The 12,755-nt window shown below is 34.5% G+C and overlaps 1 protein-coding gene across 4 annotated transcripts in view; it reads left to right on the top strand.

Annotated features, from left to right (window-relative positions):
- Positions 1-12,755, top strand: part of ATAD2B (ATPase family AAA domain containing 2B) — a 101,152-nt gene that overhangs the window by 21,571 nt on the left and 66,826 nt on the right. For 3 of the 4 annotated variants that reach the window (XM_087823388.1, XM_087823387.1, XM_087823386.1), the window contains exons 5-10: positions 671-773; positions 1,603-1,711; positions 3,946-4,062; positions 6,619-6,694; positions 9,665-9,763; positions 11,513-11,624. In XM_087823388.1, coding sequence (XP_087679514.1) covers positions 671-773; positions 1,603-1,711; positions 3,946-4,062; positions 6,619-6,694; positions 9,665-9,763; positions 11,513-11,624 — 616 coding nt within the window. Of the gene's footprint in view, positions 1-670; positions 774-1,602; positions 1,712-3,945; positions 4,063-6,618; positions 6,695-9,664; positions 9,764-10,648; positions 10,748-11,512; positions 11,625-12,755 lie in introns of all 4 variants that reach the window. The other variant, XM_087823389.1, reaches the window with a different exon arrangement.

Here is a 12,755-nt window from a genome sequence, read left to right as displayed (position 1 = left end):
GGGAGGTCAGTATAATTCCTATTTGGTAGGAGAGGAAATTATATTCTGTCGTGTTAATGTCAAATTTGAGTATTAGTTATTTTTACTTTTTTCTATTTTTTTACGTTTTTCTATTACAGTTTACATTCAATGTTATTTTGTATTCGTTTCATATGTACATTTGTTAAATACTTAGACCGGTGTCTGGAAACATAGTGTTTAAAAGGTGAAATGTTCTAATATCAGCAGGTATTTCGTGGATGTCAATATTCTCTAATTTCTAGAAATACCTGTTCTGTTACCTTATTGACTTTAAATTACAAATCCTTTATTCTATGTAATTCATAACACCATCTTTAAATAAATATTAAATCAGTTGCTTTTTCCAGTGCCTTGGATCTGATAGTTATTTGTAGTGGTATTATGGATTTAAATATTTGGAGTCTTATAAATAAAAGTCTTCTATTTTGTAAGCTTTACTTTAATAAATATATTAAGGTAGAAGATATTTTGGTGCTATCTTTTTGGGGACATTATTTTCTGATGGACGCCAATTCAGAAATGGATGTTTTATGTACAGTTACATATCAGGGATGATTTAATTATGCTTTGGTGAAGATCTCTTTTATGTGAATGACACAGTGTATGGTTCTACAATTGTCTTAACCCTAGTTTTATTATATGATCATAGTACTGCTGAAGCTGTACTGCAAGAAATGGACAACATTAACATCAGACGGAATCGTCGATCAGGAGAAGTGGAACGACTTCGAATGTGGACAGATACTGAGTTTGTGAGTATACTAACTTTAACAACCTTTGCAGTTTTTAATTTCTACTGAGGAATAAAAAGGGAGAGCGAACAGCATTTGGATTTTCTTGGATTAACAGAAATACTCCTTCTTTGTTTTCAGCTAGAGACTTTATTGCTTTCTTGCTGCTTTTATCCACCCCCCTACTTGCCACAACCTTCCCCTAAAGATCCTCTCTATACTTTTGCCAGAAGCGCCATCTGAAAGTACAGCTCTTGATTCTGTAACTTTTCTGATGTGAACATTTAATTTTTTTTATTGTGTACTGAATTAATTAAAAATACTTTGGCCTTCATCATCTGGTTTCAACTTTAATTTCTCAACACCCTTGCCCAAATACAAACCATTCTTGTTCTTCTGTCTTTTACTCCTCTTAATACTTCTAGTTAGGAACTGTTGCAACCCTGCCTTATTTCAAGGTTCATTTCAAATGTTCCCTCACTTCCCCACCCTTATTAAGAGGAGGTTGTCTCTTTGAATTCTACTTTGTACCTTTCTTTATGGCATTTAACTTTGTTTACTTTCTTTTATAGTTACCTGTGATTTATTTCATCCTACTGGCCTGTAATTTGCTGGTGGGAGAAAGTATCCCATGGCATTATAGTTTATAATTTTCAAATATTTTATAAGTTTTATTTGTTTATTCTCTTGTCCCTTATATTTGTTGAATTCAGGAAGCTCCATTTTCATGAATCTTTGTATATAGGTGCTCAGTAAATTTTATTGAGGGAGCATGTCCCATTGGGTTGTAATATTTATAGCCAGGAATAAATTCCATGTTAATATTTAACAGATTTTCTTTCTTTAAAAGGAAAACATGGATATGTATTCAAGAGTGAAAAGGCGAAGAAAGTCACTGAGAAGAAATAGTTACGGGATACAAAATCATCATGAAGTCTCTACTGAAGGTGAAGAAGAAGGTTTGTAAGCGCTTTATGAGATAAATACTAGGAAGTTCAGGTGGAAGAAAGAAAAATATATACAAATAATAGATGTGTAATGTTGCCAGGTAGGTGATTTTTGGCTGTAGAGGTCTATATTTTGTATAATTTGGGATAACTTTTATTCAGTTGGCATTCTGAGTTTTCATTTCCGGCATTGGAAAAGTGCCTTTACTGTACTCTCTACATTGTTACATAGTGTATCTTGTTAGTAGTTATTGGTCGTCCTTAAGTGACCTAATTTGGCATTTGCCATGAGCTGATTTGATTGTTAGGTCAGGCGTCTTTTGTATTTAGGTATTGTCCAATCAGAAGCCTCTATCCAAAGTCACCTTCTATCCATAGCCTCTAAATCTCTCATTATTTGGGTCCCAAATTTAGTTATGGACTGAGGAGTGTATTAGTAGAGGGGGCCCTTCTGTTCTTTTCTGAGGCATGTATGGGTTCTGAACTGAAAAACACCAAATTTGTAGGGCTGGAGCTGGGAACATGATGAAAGTACATTTGCCCCAAGGATTATAAATTAATTACTGGTACATCTATAGGATTTAATTCTGTAAGAGTTAATCTTTATTGAAATGGATTTTCAGATGATTTGGTGTATTGTAAATGTAGGGTACTTGTATTTTACCAGAAAATCTTTCTAGTTCCCACTGTTCGTGTAGCTTAGATGGAGAAGAATAGGTTTATTTCTCTTATTCTGTAATTAACATATTAGCAAGTTATAAAGAGCTGATATTTCTAATGAAGGTACTTTATTGAACAAATATTGTTGTTACAGCTACCACCTCTGTATTGCTTCCTTTGGAGAAAATCAGTATAGGTGAGACAGATTTATAATGTGATTTTTGCCTTTTTATTAACTGAACATCTTTGTGGAGTTTCCAAAGTAAATTTGACACATACAGAATTTCCTCCCATAGTAAATAGTGTTATTGTGCAGGTATTTTTTTAAAAAGTATTTTTTTTGAAGGTTTAGGAAACTTATTTGGGCATAAGTAATTAATAGTATTATTTAGATAAGTAATATTTTATTTGCTGATTTTCTCTATAACCTAGTAATACAAATTTAAAAAACTTAGAATAAGCTTTCAGATGTCATAAGTAAAATGTAAAGTCCTTTGCATTTTTAGTCTCCTGTTTCACTCAGCGTCACTGGCAATTAAAAATTTTTCCTATGCCTTAATATGATTGTGTTATATTGACAGTTCTTGTGGTTAAAAAGTTATTCATAAAGTATATTGCACTTGGGGACCTTAAGCCTATAAATTTTCATTAGACTTTTATTTTAAACGGTGAATAGATGTCACATCTTAGCTATAGCCAGACAGTTTTTTTAAACCACTTTTAAAAAATAAACTTTTAGTGTTTATGTATATTATAATTTATTTTTTTAACATGTATAGCTAGGTGAATTATCATAAAGCAATCACTAATGTCAAGAAATAACCAATAGTATTATCAATACCCTGGAAGTCGGCTTCAAGCTCCCTCCTAATTCCTACCTGCATTTTCCTACCAAATGTAATTAATCCATGCTTACCTGTTGTCAACAGGTCTAACAAACTGTTATACTGACAACAAAAATTGCTTTTGCTTTAACATTAGTAATTATCATGTAAACATATTTTTTTGAACTAGCAAGTTGTATTTGAAATACTAACCTAATTCAGTGGTTTATTGGGCATTGAATGAAGTTTGCTATAGTAAAATTCTCAATCATAAGTAAATCAAGAGATCAAATATCACACTGATTTATTTAGCAGATAACTATATTGATTATTTGTAGGAAAGGCATTTTACATCTATCTAGGTTGATTTTTAATGATATTCAGTTATGCTATATCATACATTGTTGATACTTTTAAATGTCACCTGTGCAGAAAGAGTAAAGATAAAATGTGGCCCCTGGCTGGTGTGGCTGAGGTTGAACGTTGTACCCTGCTCTGAAAGGCCAGTGGTTTGACTCCGGGTCAGGGCACGTGCCCAGGTTCCTGCCTCAATCCCAGTTGGGATGTGTGCAGGAGGCAGCCAATTAGTGTTTCTCTCTCACATCAATGTTTTTCTCTCTTGCCCTCTCCCTTCCTCTCACTCTAAAAATCAATAAAAATGTATTTTAAAATAATAAAAAAATAAAATGTAAATTTTAGTTCTGGAGTGACCAGTCTTGCGGATTAAAACAGTGCTTTTTTCTCTTGTGTGTGGGAAAGTAGAGTCCCAAGAGGAGGATGGAGACATAGAGGCTGAGGAGGCAGAAGGAGAGGAAAATGACAGGCCGTATAATCTGAGGCAGAGGAAAACAGTGGACCGGTACCAGGCACCTCCAATAGGTAGGAGACTCTCAACTTTTTTCCAGTTGAGTGGCTTATTCTGCTTCATCTCTTAAAAAATTAGTGTTGCCCCACTGGTGTGGCTCAGCGGTTGAGCATCGCCCTAGGATCCAGGAGATCTCGGTTCGATTCCCGGTCAGGGCACATGCCCAGGCTTCGGGCTTGATCCCCAGTGGGGGCCTGCAGGAGGCAGCCAATCAGTGACTCATCATTGATGTTTCTATCTCTCTCTCCCTCTCCTTTCCTCTCTCTGAAATCAGTAAAAATACAAAAAACATCAAAATAAAAAAAATAAATTACTGTTGCTGAATTTAAAAGAATGAAATCTCGTATAGGTTCCATACATCTTTTCCTATATGTGCTTCTGTTTACACACACAGTGGAAAAAAGTTGAAGTATGTAGTTGGAATATAGAATTACATAGAGCATGTACATTTTATTTAAATAACCTTAAACTTAATAATAAGTACGTCTCTTATTTTTGTATTACTTTATAGTTTATTGAGCACTTTAATTTATGGCAGTTCTTTAGGGCAAGTATTTCTATGTTCCTAGTGGCTGAGTAATTTAGTTACAAAAGTGGTACATGGCTACAGCTTGGCCAATAACATAGGGTTTTTGTTTTTGTTTTTTATTTTTATTTTTGAAAAGAAAAATGTTTAAATCTAATGGCAAGTAATAAATTCCACAGGTACTATTTTATTTTTTTTCCAACTCTTGAGAAATTCCATCACTATTGATTCCCTTCAAATTTTTAAAAATTGAGATATAATTTACATATCATTAAAGTCGCCATTTTTGCTGGTTTTTAATATGTTCAATTCATTGTTTTTTCGTATATTCACAAGAGTAGGTAGACATCAACACTAATTTTAGAACATTTTACTTCCACACTGACCCTCAACCCCTGGCCCTTGGCAACTACTAATGTACTTTTTGTCTCTATAGATTTGCCTTTATGTGACCTTCTGTGTTTAGCTTCTTTCACTTAGCATAATGCTTTCAAGGAGTAATCTAGATCTTTTTACTCAAACTCTTATTTTCTAAAATAGTGACTGATTCCCTGAAAGGAGTCTATCAGAGTTATCTTATTAGAAGCTTGCCCAAGTATGCGGATACTTCTTTACTGCAGTTAAAAGTCACTGTCACAGGTAGTCCTGTTAATAATGGAGGAAGTATGTTGGGACAGAAAAAAGTGTGTGAACCATTTTTCTAGATTAAAAAAAAATACTCATTGAGGTATAACTGAACTATAGTCCATTACCATTACACATATTTAATGTGTATAATTTGGCCATTTTGAAATAACCTTATGTAGATCCCTATGAAGCTATCACCACAGTTAAGATAATGGACATGTTCATTGACCCCAAAAATTTCATCCTGCCTGTTTATAATCTACTCCTAACCTTGTGACCCCCGGCTTCCAGTTCTCAGGCACCCACTGATCTAATCTGCTTTCTTTCACTATAGCTTAGTTTACATTTTCTCAAATATTATACACAGTACATAGTACATACTTTTTTTTCTGTCTGACTTCTTTCACTCAGTATAATTATTGTAAGACTCATCCATGTTGTTGAACATAACAATAGTGTGCCTTTTATTGGTGAGTAGCATTCCATTGTATGGATATATCACAATTTTGTTTGTCCATTCATTTGTTTTATAGGCACTGGGATTGTTGACATTTCTAGTGTTGGCTATTATAAATAAAGCTGTTATGAACATTCATGTGCAAATCATTGTTTAGACATATGTTTTCATTTTTCTTACAATCACCTAGGAGTGGAATGGCTAGGTTTTATGGTTAGGTAGGTATATATTTAACTTTCTAAGAAATTGCCAACTGTTTTCCAAAGTGATTGCACTGCTTACTCTCACTAAGAATATACGAGAATTCTAGTTGTTCCATATTTTTGCCAATACTTGGTATGATCAGTTTTAAAATTAATTCTAATATGTGTTTATTGTAGTTTTAATTTATATTTCCCTAGTGACTAATGATGTTGAGTATCTTTTTATGTGATGATTTGCTAATGTTATCTGTGGTGAAGTTTCTGTTCAAATCTCATGCATTTTTTCAATTGAGTTGTTTATTTTCTTATTATTGAATTTTGAGAGTTCTTCATGTATTTTGGATATTAGTCCTTTATCAGATAGGTGATATGCAAATATTTTCTCAGTCAATAACTTATTTTTTTATTCTTTTTATAGTGTCTTTCAGGAGCAGAATTGTGTAATTTTGAAGAACTCCAATTTATCAATTAAAAAAAAAATGGATTGTGCTTTTGGTGTTGTATCTAAGAAATCCTTGTTTAATCTGTAGTTACAAAGACTTAATTTAACATTTTTTTAGAATGTTTATTTGCATCTTACACCAAAATTTTTTTTATTTTTGTTGTGTGCCTTCTAGATATTATTTGGAACTTGAAGGCATATGACTAGCTTCTATTCAGAAAGTTAATAGAAGTATTTCTACCCCTTTAACACATCAACTTATCATTTTATTATAGGTTATTTCTATATTATCCTGTTTTTTTGTTTTTTTTTAAGTACCAGCTCATCAAAAAAAGAGGGAAAACACGTTGTTTGATATTCACAGATCTCCAGCAAGAAGAAGTCATATCAGGTATGTTTTGTTGGTTTTTGAAAGGAAGAAATATTTACATCTGTCATTTAGATATATCCTTTAAATAATACATAATGTAATGCTTTATAATTACAGTATAGGTATTGATGGTGTAAATGATAATGCCAATGAGGGACTAAATAACGTCTTTTTAAAAAATTTTATTTTTCTATTACAGTTGACATTTGATATTTTATATTAGTTTTAGTGTACAGCGTAGTGGTTAGATAGTTATATAATTTGCAAGTGATCCCCCTTATAACTGAAATACCTGCCTGGCACCATACATAGTTACTACAATATTATTGATTATATTCCCCATGCTGTGCTTTACATACCCTCCCCATGACTATTTTGTAACTACCATATTGACTTCTTTTTAAAAAAAAAAAAAATCTTTATTGATTTCAGAGGGAGAGGAAGAGAGAGATAGAAACATCAATGATGAGTCATTGATCGGCTGCCTCCTGCACGCTCCCCCACAACCCGGGCATGTGCCCTCACTGGGAATCGAACCTCGATCTCCTGGATCCTAGGTCGATGCTCAACCACTGAACCTTGCCCAGCCAGGCACAATTTGACTTCTTAATCCCTTCACCTTTCATTCAGTCCCCCAACTCTCTTCCCCTCCGACAACCATCAGTTTGTTCTCTACATCTGTGAGTCTGTTTCTGTTTGGTTTGTTTGTTTATTTTGTTCTTTAGATTCCACATATAAATGAAATCATATGATATTTGTCTGTTTTGGTCTGACTTACTTCACTTAGCATAACACTCTCTAAAGTCCTTCCATGTTGTTGCAGATGGTCAGATTTCATTCTTTCTTATGGCTGAGTAATATTCTGTTGTACACATGTTTCACTCGTCTATTTATGGGCACTTGGGTTGCTTCCATATCTTGGCTATTGTAAATAACACTGCAGTGAACACAGGGAGGCATACATGTTTTTGATTTAGTGTTTTGGGTTATACCCAGAAGTGGAATTGCTGGGTCATAAGACTGTTCCATTTTTAATTTTTTGAGGAAACTCCATACAGTTTATTCATAGTGGTTGCACCAATTTGCATTCCCACCAACAGTACACAAGGGTCCCCTTTCTCCACATCCTTGACAACACTTGTGTTTTGGTTTATTGATGATAGCCATTCTGACAGGTGTGAGGTGATATCTCATTGTGGTTTTAATTTGCATGATGATTAGTGATGTTGAGCATTTTTTCATATGCCTATTGGCCATCTGTAAATAGCATCTTTCTTTTATTTAGTGACTAATAGTTATTGTTCTACATGTGACTATTATCTTTCTGATTCAGTTTGCCTGGAATAGTTACATTTAACAGTTATGTTTTATTTTTTTCTTTTTAAAAAATATATCTTTATTGATTTCAGAGAGAGGAAAGGAGAAGGAGAGAGAGAGATAGAAACATCAATAATGAGAGAGTCATTGATCGAGCCCACAACCTGGGCATGTGCCCTGACCGGGAATCGAACCCTGATTGCCTGGATCCCAGGTGGACGCTCAACTGCTGAGCCACGCCCGCCGGGCAACAGTTATGTTTTGTAAAGCCGCATAGCTCTCTGGTCTCTTCATAGAGTTGAATCCAAGTGACACACATTGCTTTCATTCTAAGTATTGGTTCAATTAGTGTTTGCTACTCCCTCCCCCCCTTTTCCCTTTCTTTTACAAGTAGGTACAAAGGAGACTTTTGTTTTTGAAACTTTATCATGTCTAATTATGTTTCCTGAAATGGTATTTTATTCTCCATGGTTCAAAAAAATTTTTTTAATGAACATGAAAAGCTTTTTTCTAACCTTAGCAGTCTGTCATTTTTTTGTAGTAACATTGTTATTAGTTTGTATATCCTTCAAGAATATGTTCATATGTGTGTGTGTGTGTGTGTGTGTGTGTACAGAGTGTCCCAAAAAAATGCATACACAAACTTGAACTTGCTGTGACAGTCTGTCATGCCAAGCATTAGAGAAACCTTTGAAGATGAAACCTTTTATTTTCAGCAAGATGGGGCACCCCTATACTACCATTGTGATGTAAGATCTTACCTTGATGAGATCTTGCCAGACAGGTGGATTGGATGAAGAAGTTTCATAGAATACCCTCCTCATTCAGCAGACCTCACACCTCTATACTTTTTTTTATGGGGATACTTAAAAGATAAAGTCTGTGCTACAAAACCAGCAACAGTTGCTGAATTGAGAGTAGCCATTGAAGGAGAATGCACTCAGATACCACATGAAATGTTTCTTGATGTTTGCAGTTCCATTGCTTCGCATTGTCAGCAGTGCTTGTACCAGAACGGACGACAGTTTGAAAACAGGCATTGACAAAAAACAATTAAACAATGTCTGAAGATTCTATTACATTTTGAAAATGAAATTTATTTTAATAAACAGTGCCTTTATATTTATTCAAAGTGTATATACATTTTGGGGGGAACACTATATATGCAAATACACAAATCCATTGTTACCCCTTCTTTTTACATAAAATGTATGGTGTACATTGTCCTGCACTTTGTTTTTTTTCTCTTAATTCATTTTAATTGTCTTTTCAGTATAGTGAAATTTCACATTTATGTTATAGGTGCATAATATTACATTTATAGATGTACTGTAATTTTAAAACTAGTCCTTTAGTGAGGGTCAGGTTGTTTTCAGCCTTTTGCTGTTGTAAACATGATGTGATGAACACATGCATGCCTGTGCCTTCCAGAGCCGCCTGCTGGAAGGACTGTGGGCCTCCAGCCCTCCTCCTCCTTCCTTTCCTCCGTGGAACTTACTGTGTTGATACCTCATCAGCTGTGTGCTGCATGAGTGCAAGGAGCTCAGTAACTGTTTCTGAATGAATGGGTGAATGGATGTATTCTACTAAGCTCATTGTAAATATGCTTATAATGTGTTTTTAAAAGCCATTTGCTGCTCTAATGATTTTAAGGATTTTACTCTCTTTAAATAGGAGAAAGAAGCATGCTATTCATAGTAGTGACACAACTTCTTCTGATGAAGAACGTTTTGAAAGAAGGAAATCAAAGAGCATGGCAAGAGCAAGAAACAGGCTAGTAAATTTTTTACTGTTCTTCTCCCTTGATCAAAAAAAGGAAGAACTGTTTTTATATTTTGAATGGAATTCTTTTTTTTTTTTTAAGTTTTTATTGATTTTGGAGAGAGAGGAAGGGAGAGGGAGAGAGAGAAACATCAATCCGCTGCATCCTGCACGCCCCCTACTGGGGATTGAGCCCAAAACCCGGAAATGTGCCCTGACCGGGAATCGAACCAGTGACCTCTTGGTGCATGGGTTGACGCTCAATCCACTGAGCCACACTGGCCGGGCTTGAATGGGATTCTTATCTGTACTAGCATTTTGCTAACTCTGGTACTTAACACATACTTTAAATTAAGAGTAATGTGCTGACTTGGTTTTTACTTAGTAATTCTTAGAGGAGACATCTAACTTTGGGTTACTTGCTGTGTAAGTATTCAGTAAAATGGTGTGTGGAAGGTAAAGGAAGAAGAGCCACTGGGAAGAGGCCAACCTCTTTGGTTCTTCTCCATACTTCTCCTCTCTCCCAAACTCTTTCAATGAGGCTGATTTTAGATGCATATAGTGATTGCAGCACTCAGAGTAAGATTTGGCTTTTAATAGAATTATGGAATTTTATTGGAAAATGTGTTTTACTTTTGGTTGATTCAGTGCCTCTGGTGGTCTTTGCCTAACTGGGGTGAGTGACTGCTACATGGCCTTCTAAAACCTCAAAAGTTTTCACTGGGGAAGAGAATCAGCATTTTGTCTAGTAAATAATTAAGCTTCAAATTATAATTTAGTCTTTAAAATTTGAGTTAACTTTCTAGCTTATATTTATAATACTAAAGATAGATTATATTTTGAAAATTTACACTTGGCAAAGCATTCCTATAATTTGGTGTTATATCTTTGTTGTAGAAATACTAAGTTTTTATTTAGCAGGTGTTGGAAACAAGTTTGGAGTGGTGTAGATTGTATGCAAACAAAAATTCCTTATGTAGGTGATGGAAAAAAAATGTAAGAAGAAAATCTAAGTTGAAGTAAAAGAATTTAATGCCTATATAATTTGAACTATTCTGATACCTGCTTTGGAAATATATTTTTAAGAGAAGGTAGCACTCAGAAATGTTATCAAAGTTACATTCATCATAGAAACTATACCTTTTTGAGGCTGTTTGTCAGTTTTTGCTGTTTACCCAAGGTTAAAAGAGAGAGTAGATTATATTTTCTTAGGGGTAGTAAAATTAAATAACACAGTATAGGATTTTAGGTAGCTAAAGATCTTTTTTAAGGTAGCTACACAAAAGATTAAGCTTAGTTCCCAAAATGTGGTCTAAACTTGGTTTCCTTTGAATAAAAGGGAAAGAAATTTCTTCAGTCATGTGAACTGAGTTGAGTAGACATATTCACATAATATCTGAGGATGCATTTAACTATTGTATTAAAGCTTGAGTTCATTTAATGCCATATGTTATAGTACATATATAGTGAACCTATAATTTTGTTTTATACTTGTATAATACAGAATATCAGATAGGTTAAGTTTCTAAGTTGGAATGGATTGGCCTTTTTAGACAAATAGATTATTGACCTTGTTTGCCTTATCTGGTGAAATTTATTTTTGGTCTGTTGAAAACAATTTAGAAAAAGTAGTTCAAAAATATGGAATCTTTTGGTGTTATTTTCTGATTTATGCTAAATAGGAGAAAGGTGAAAATGTGTTAAAGATTTAAACTTATTTTGACATTAAAAATGTGAAACTTGAATTTTTATGAATTTCAGATGTTTGCCTATGAATTTAAGAACAGAAGATTTAGCTAGTGGTATTCTTCGAGAACGTGTCAAAGTGGGTGCAAGCTTGGCTGATGTTGATCCAATGAACATTGATAAATCAGTAAGTTTTGTAAATGTTTTTCTAGAAGTACCTTTTTTTTAAAGATCATTTCTTATTTCTAAAGCAACACACAATGAAAGTGGAAAATCTAGGTATCACCATTATTAGTGATTTAATGTATATATTTTGGAACCTAGCACGCTGGTCACATATGATGTTTACTCAAGTTTTTCCTTTTTTTCTCCCATTTCAGTGTTGCTGGAGTGTATAGTGAAAAATGGTTAGGGAATGAGGCTGAGCCCCGTAAACCCTGATAAAGCAATGGGGTATTGTTGAAACTGCTGCTTAGGTTTCATGATCAGATTTGCATTTCAGACAGATCACTCTGTCTCTGATGTAGTTGATGAATTTGAGGGGGCAGCAAGGCTGGCATTAGGGAGACTGATTCAGATATAGTTGTAATCTAGTAATCTGGAGTAATGATCATGGTAGAAAGAAAGTACGGTAACGATGGTAATGATGGAATTTGATGAATTAATTGCTTTTGGGGAGTGAGGGAGAGAAACAAGTTGAATATTTTGCCCAGGTTTCTGGTTTAAGTGACTGGGTGGGATAATGGATGGTTTCATTCTCTGAGTTGGGAGCATAATAGAAGGAATATGTATTTGAGGTGTGAAGATGATTTAGTTACAGACATGCTTAGGTATTTGTGGCACATCACAAACTGAAGTAACTTGTAGGAAATTGATTATTTAGTTTTGGCATTAAGGAGAAAATCTGGGATAGAACTTCAGATATGGGTCACCCCTATAAAGATAGTTGACGTTACTATGGAAAATGGATAATGGCACCTGGGAAAGTATATGGCATGAAAAGAGAGATAAGACTTAGAAGACATGGTAGATTCTTACTGTTAGTAGAGTCTTTTTTTTTTCTTTTTTAAAAAAATATATCTTCATTGATTTCAGAGAGAGGAAGGGAGAGGGAGAGAGAGAGAGAGAGAGAGATAGAAACATCAACGATGAGAGAGTCATTGATGGGCTGCAGCCTGCAACCCGGGCATGTGCCCTGACCGGGAATCGAACCCCAATCTCCTGGATCCTAGGTTGATGCTCAGCTGCTGAGCCACACCTGGCTGGGCAATAGAACCTTTTTTGGGAGGATACTTGGGAATAAGATTATTGCATAACC

Source organism: Miniopterus natalensis, chromosome 13, assembly GCF_054644295.1.
Source record: "Miniopterus natalensis isolate mMinNat1 chromosome 13, mMinNat1.hap1, whole genome shotgun sequence".
NCBI classification, from domain to species: Eukaryota; Metazoa; Chordata; class Mammalia; order Chiroptera; family Miniopteridae; genus Miniopterus; species Miniopterus natalensis.
This window is presented reverse-complemented; position numbering and strand designations above follow the sequence as displayed.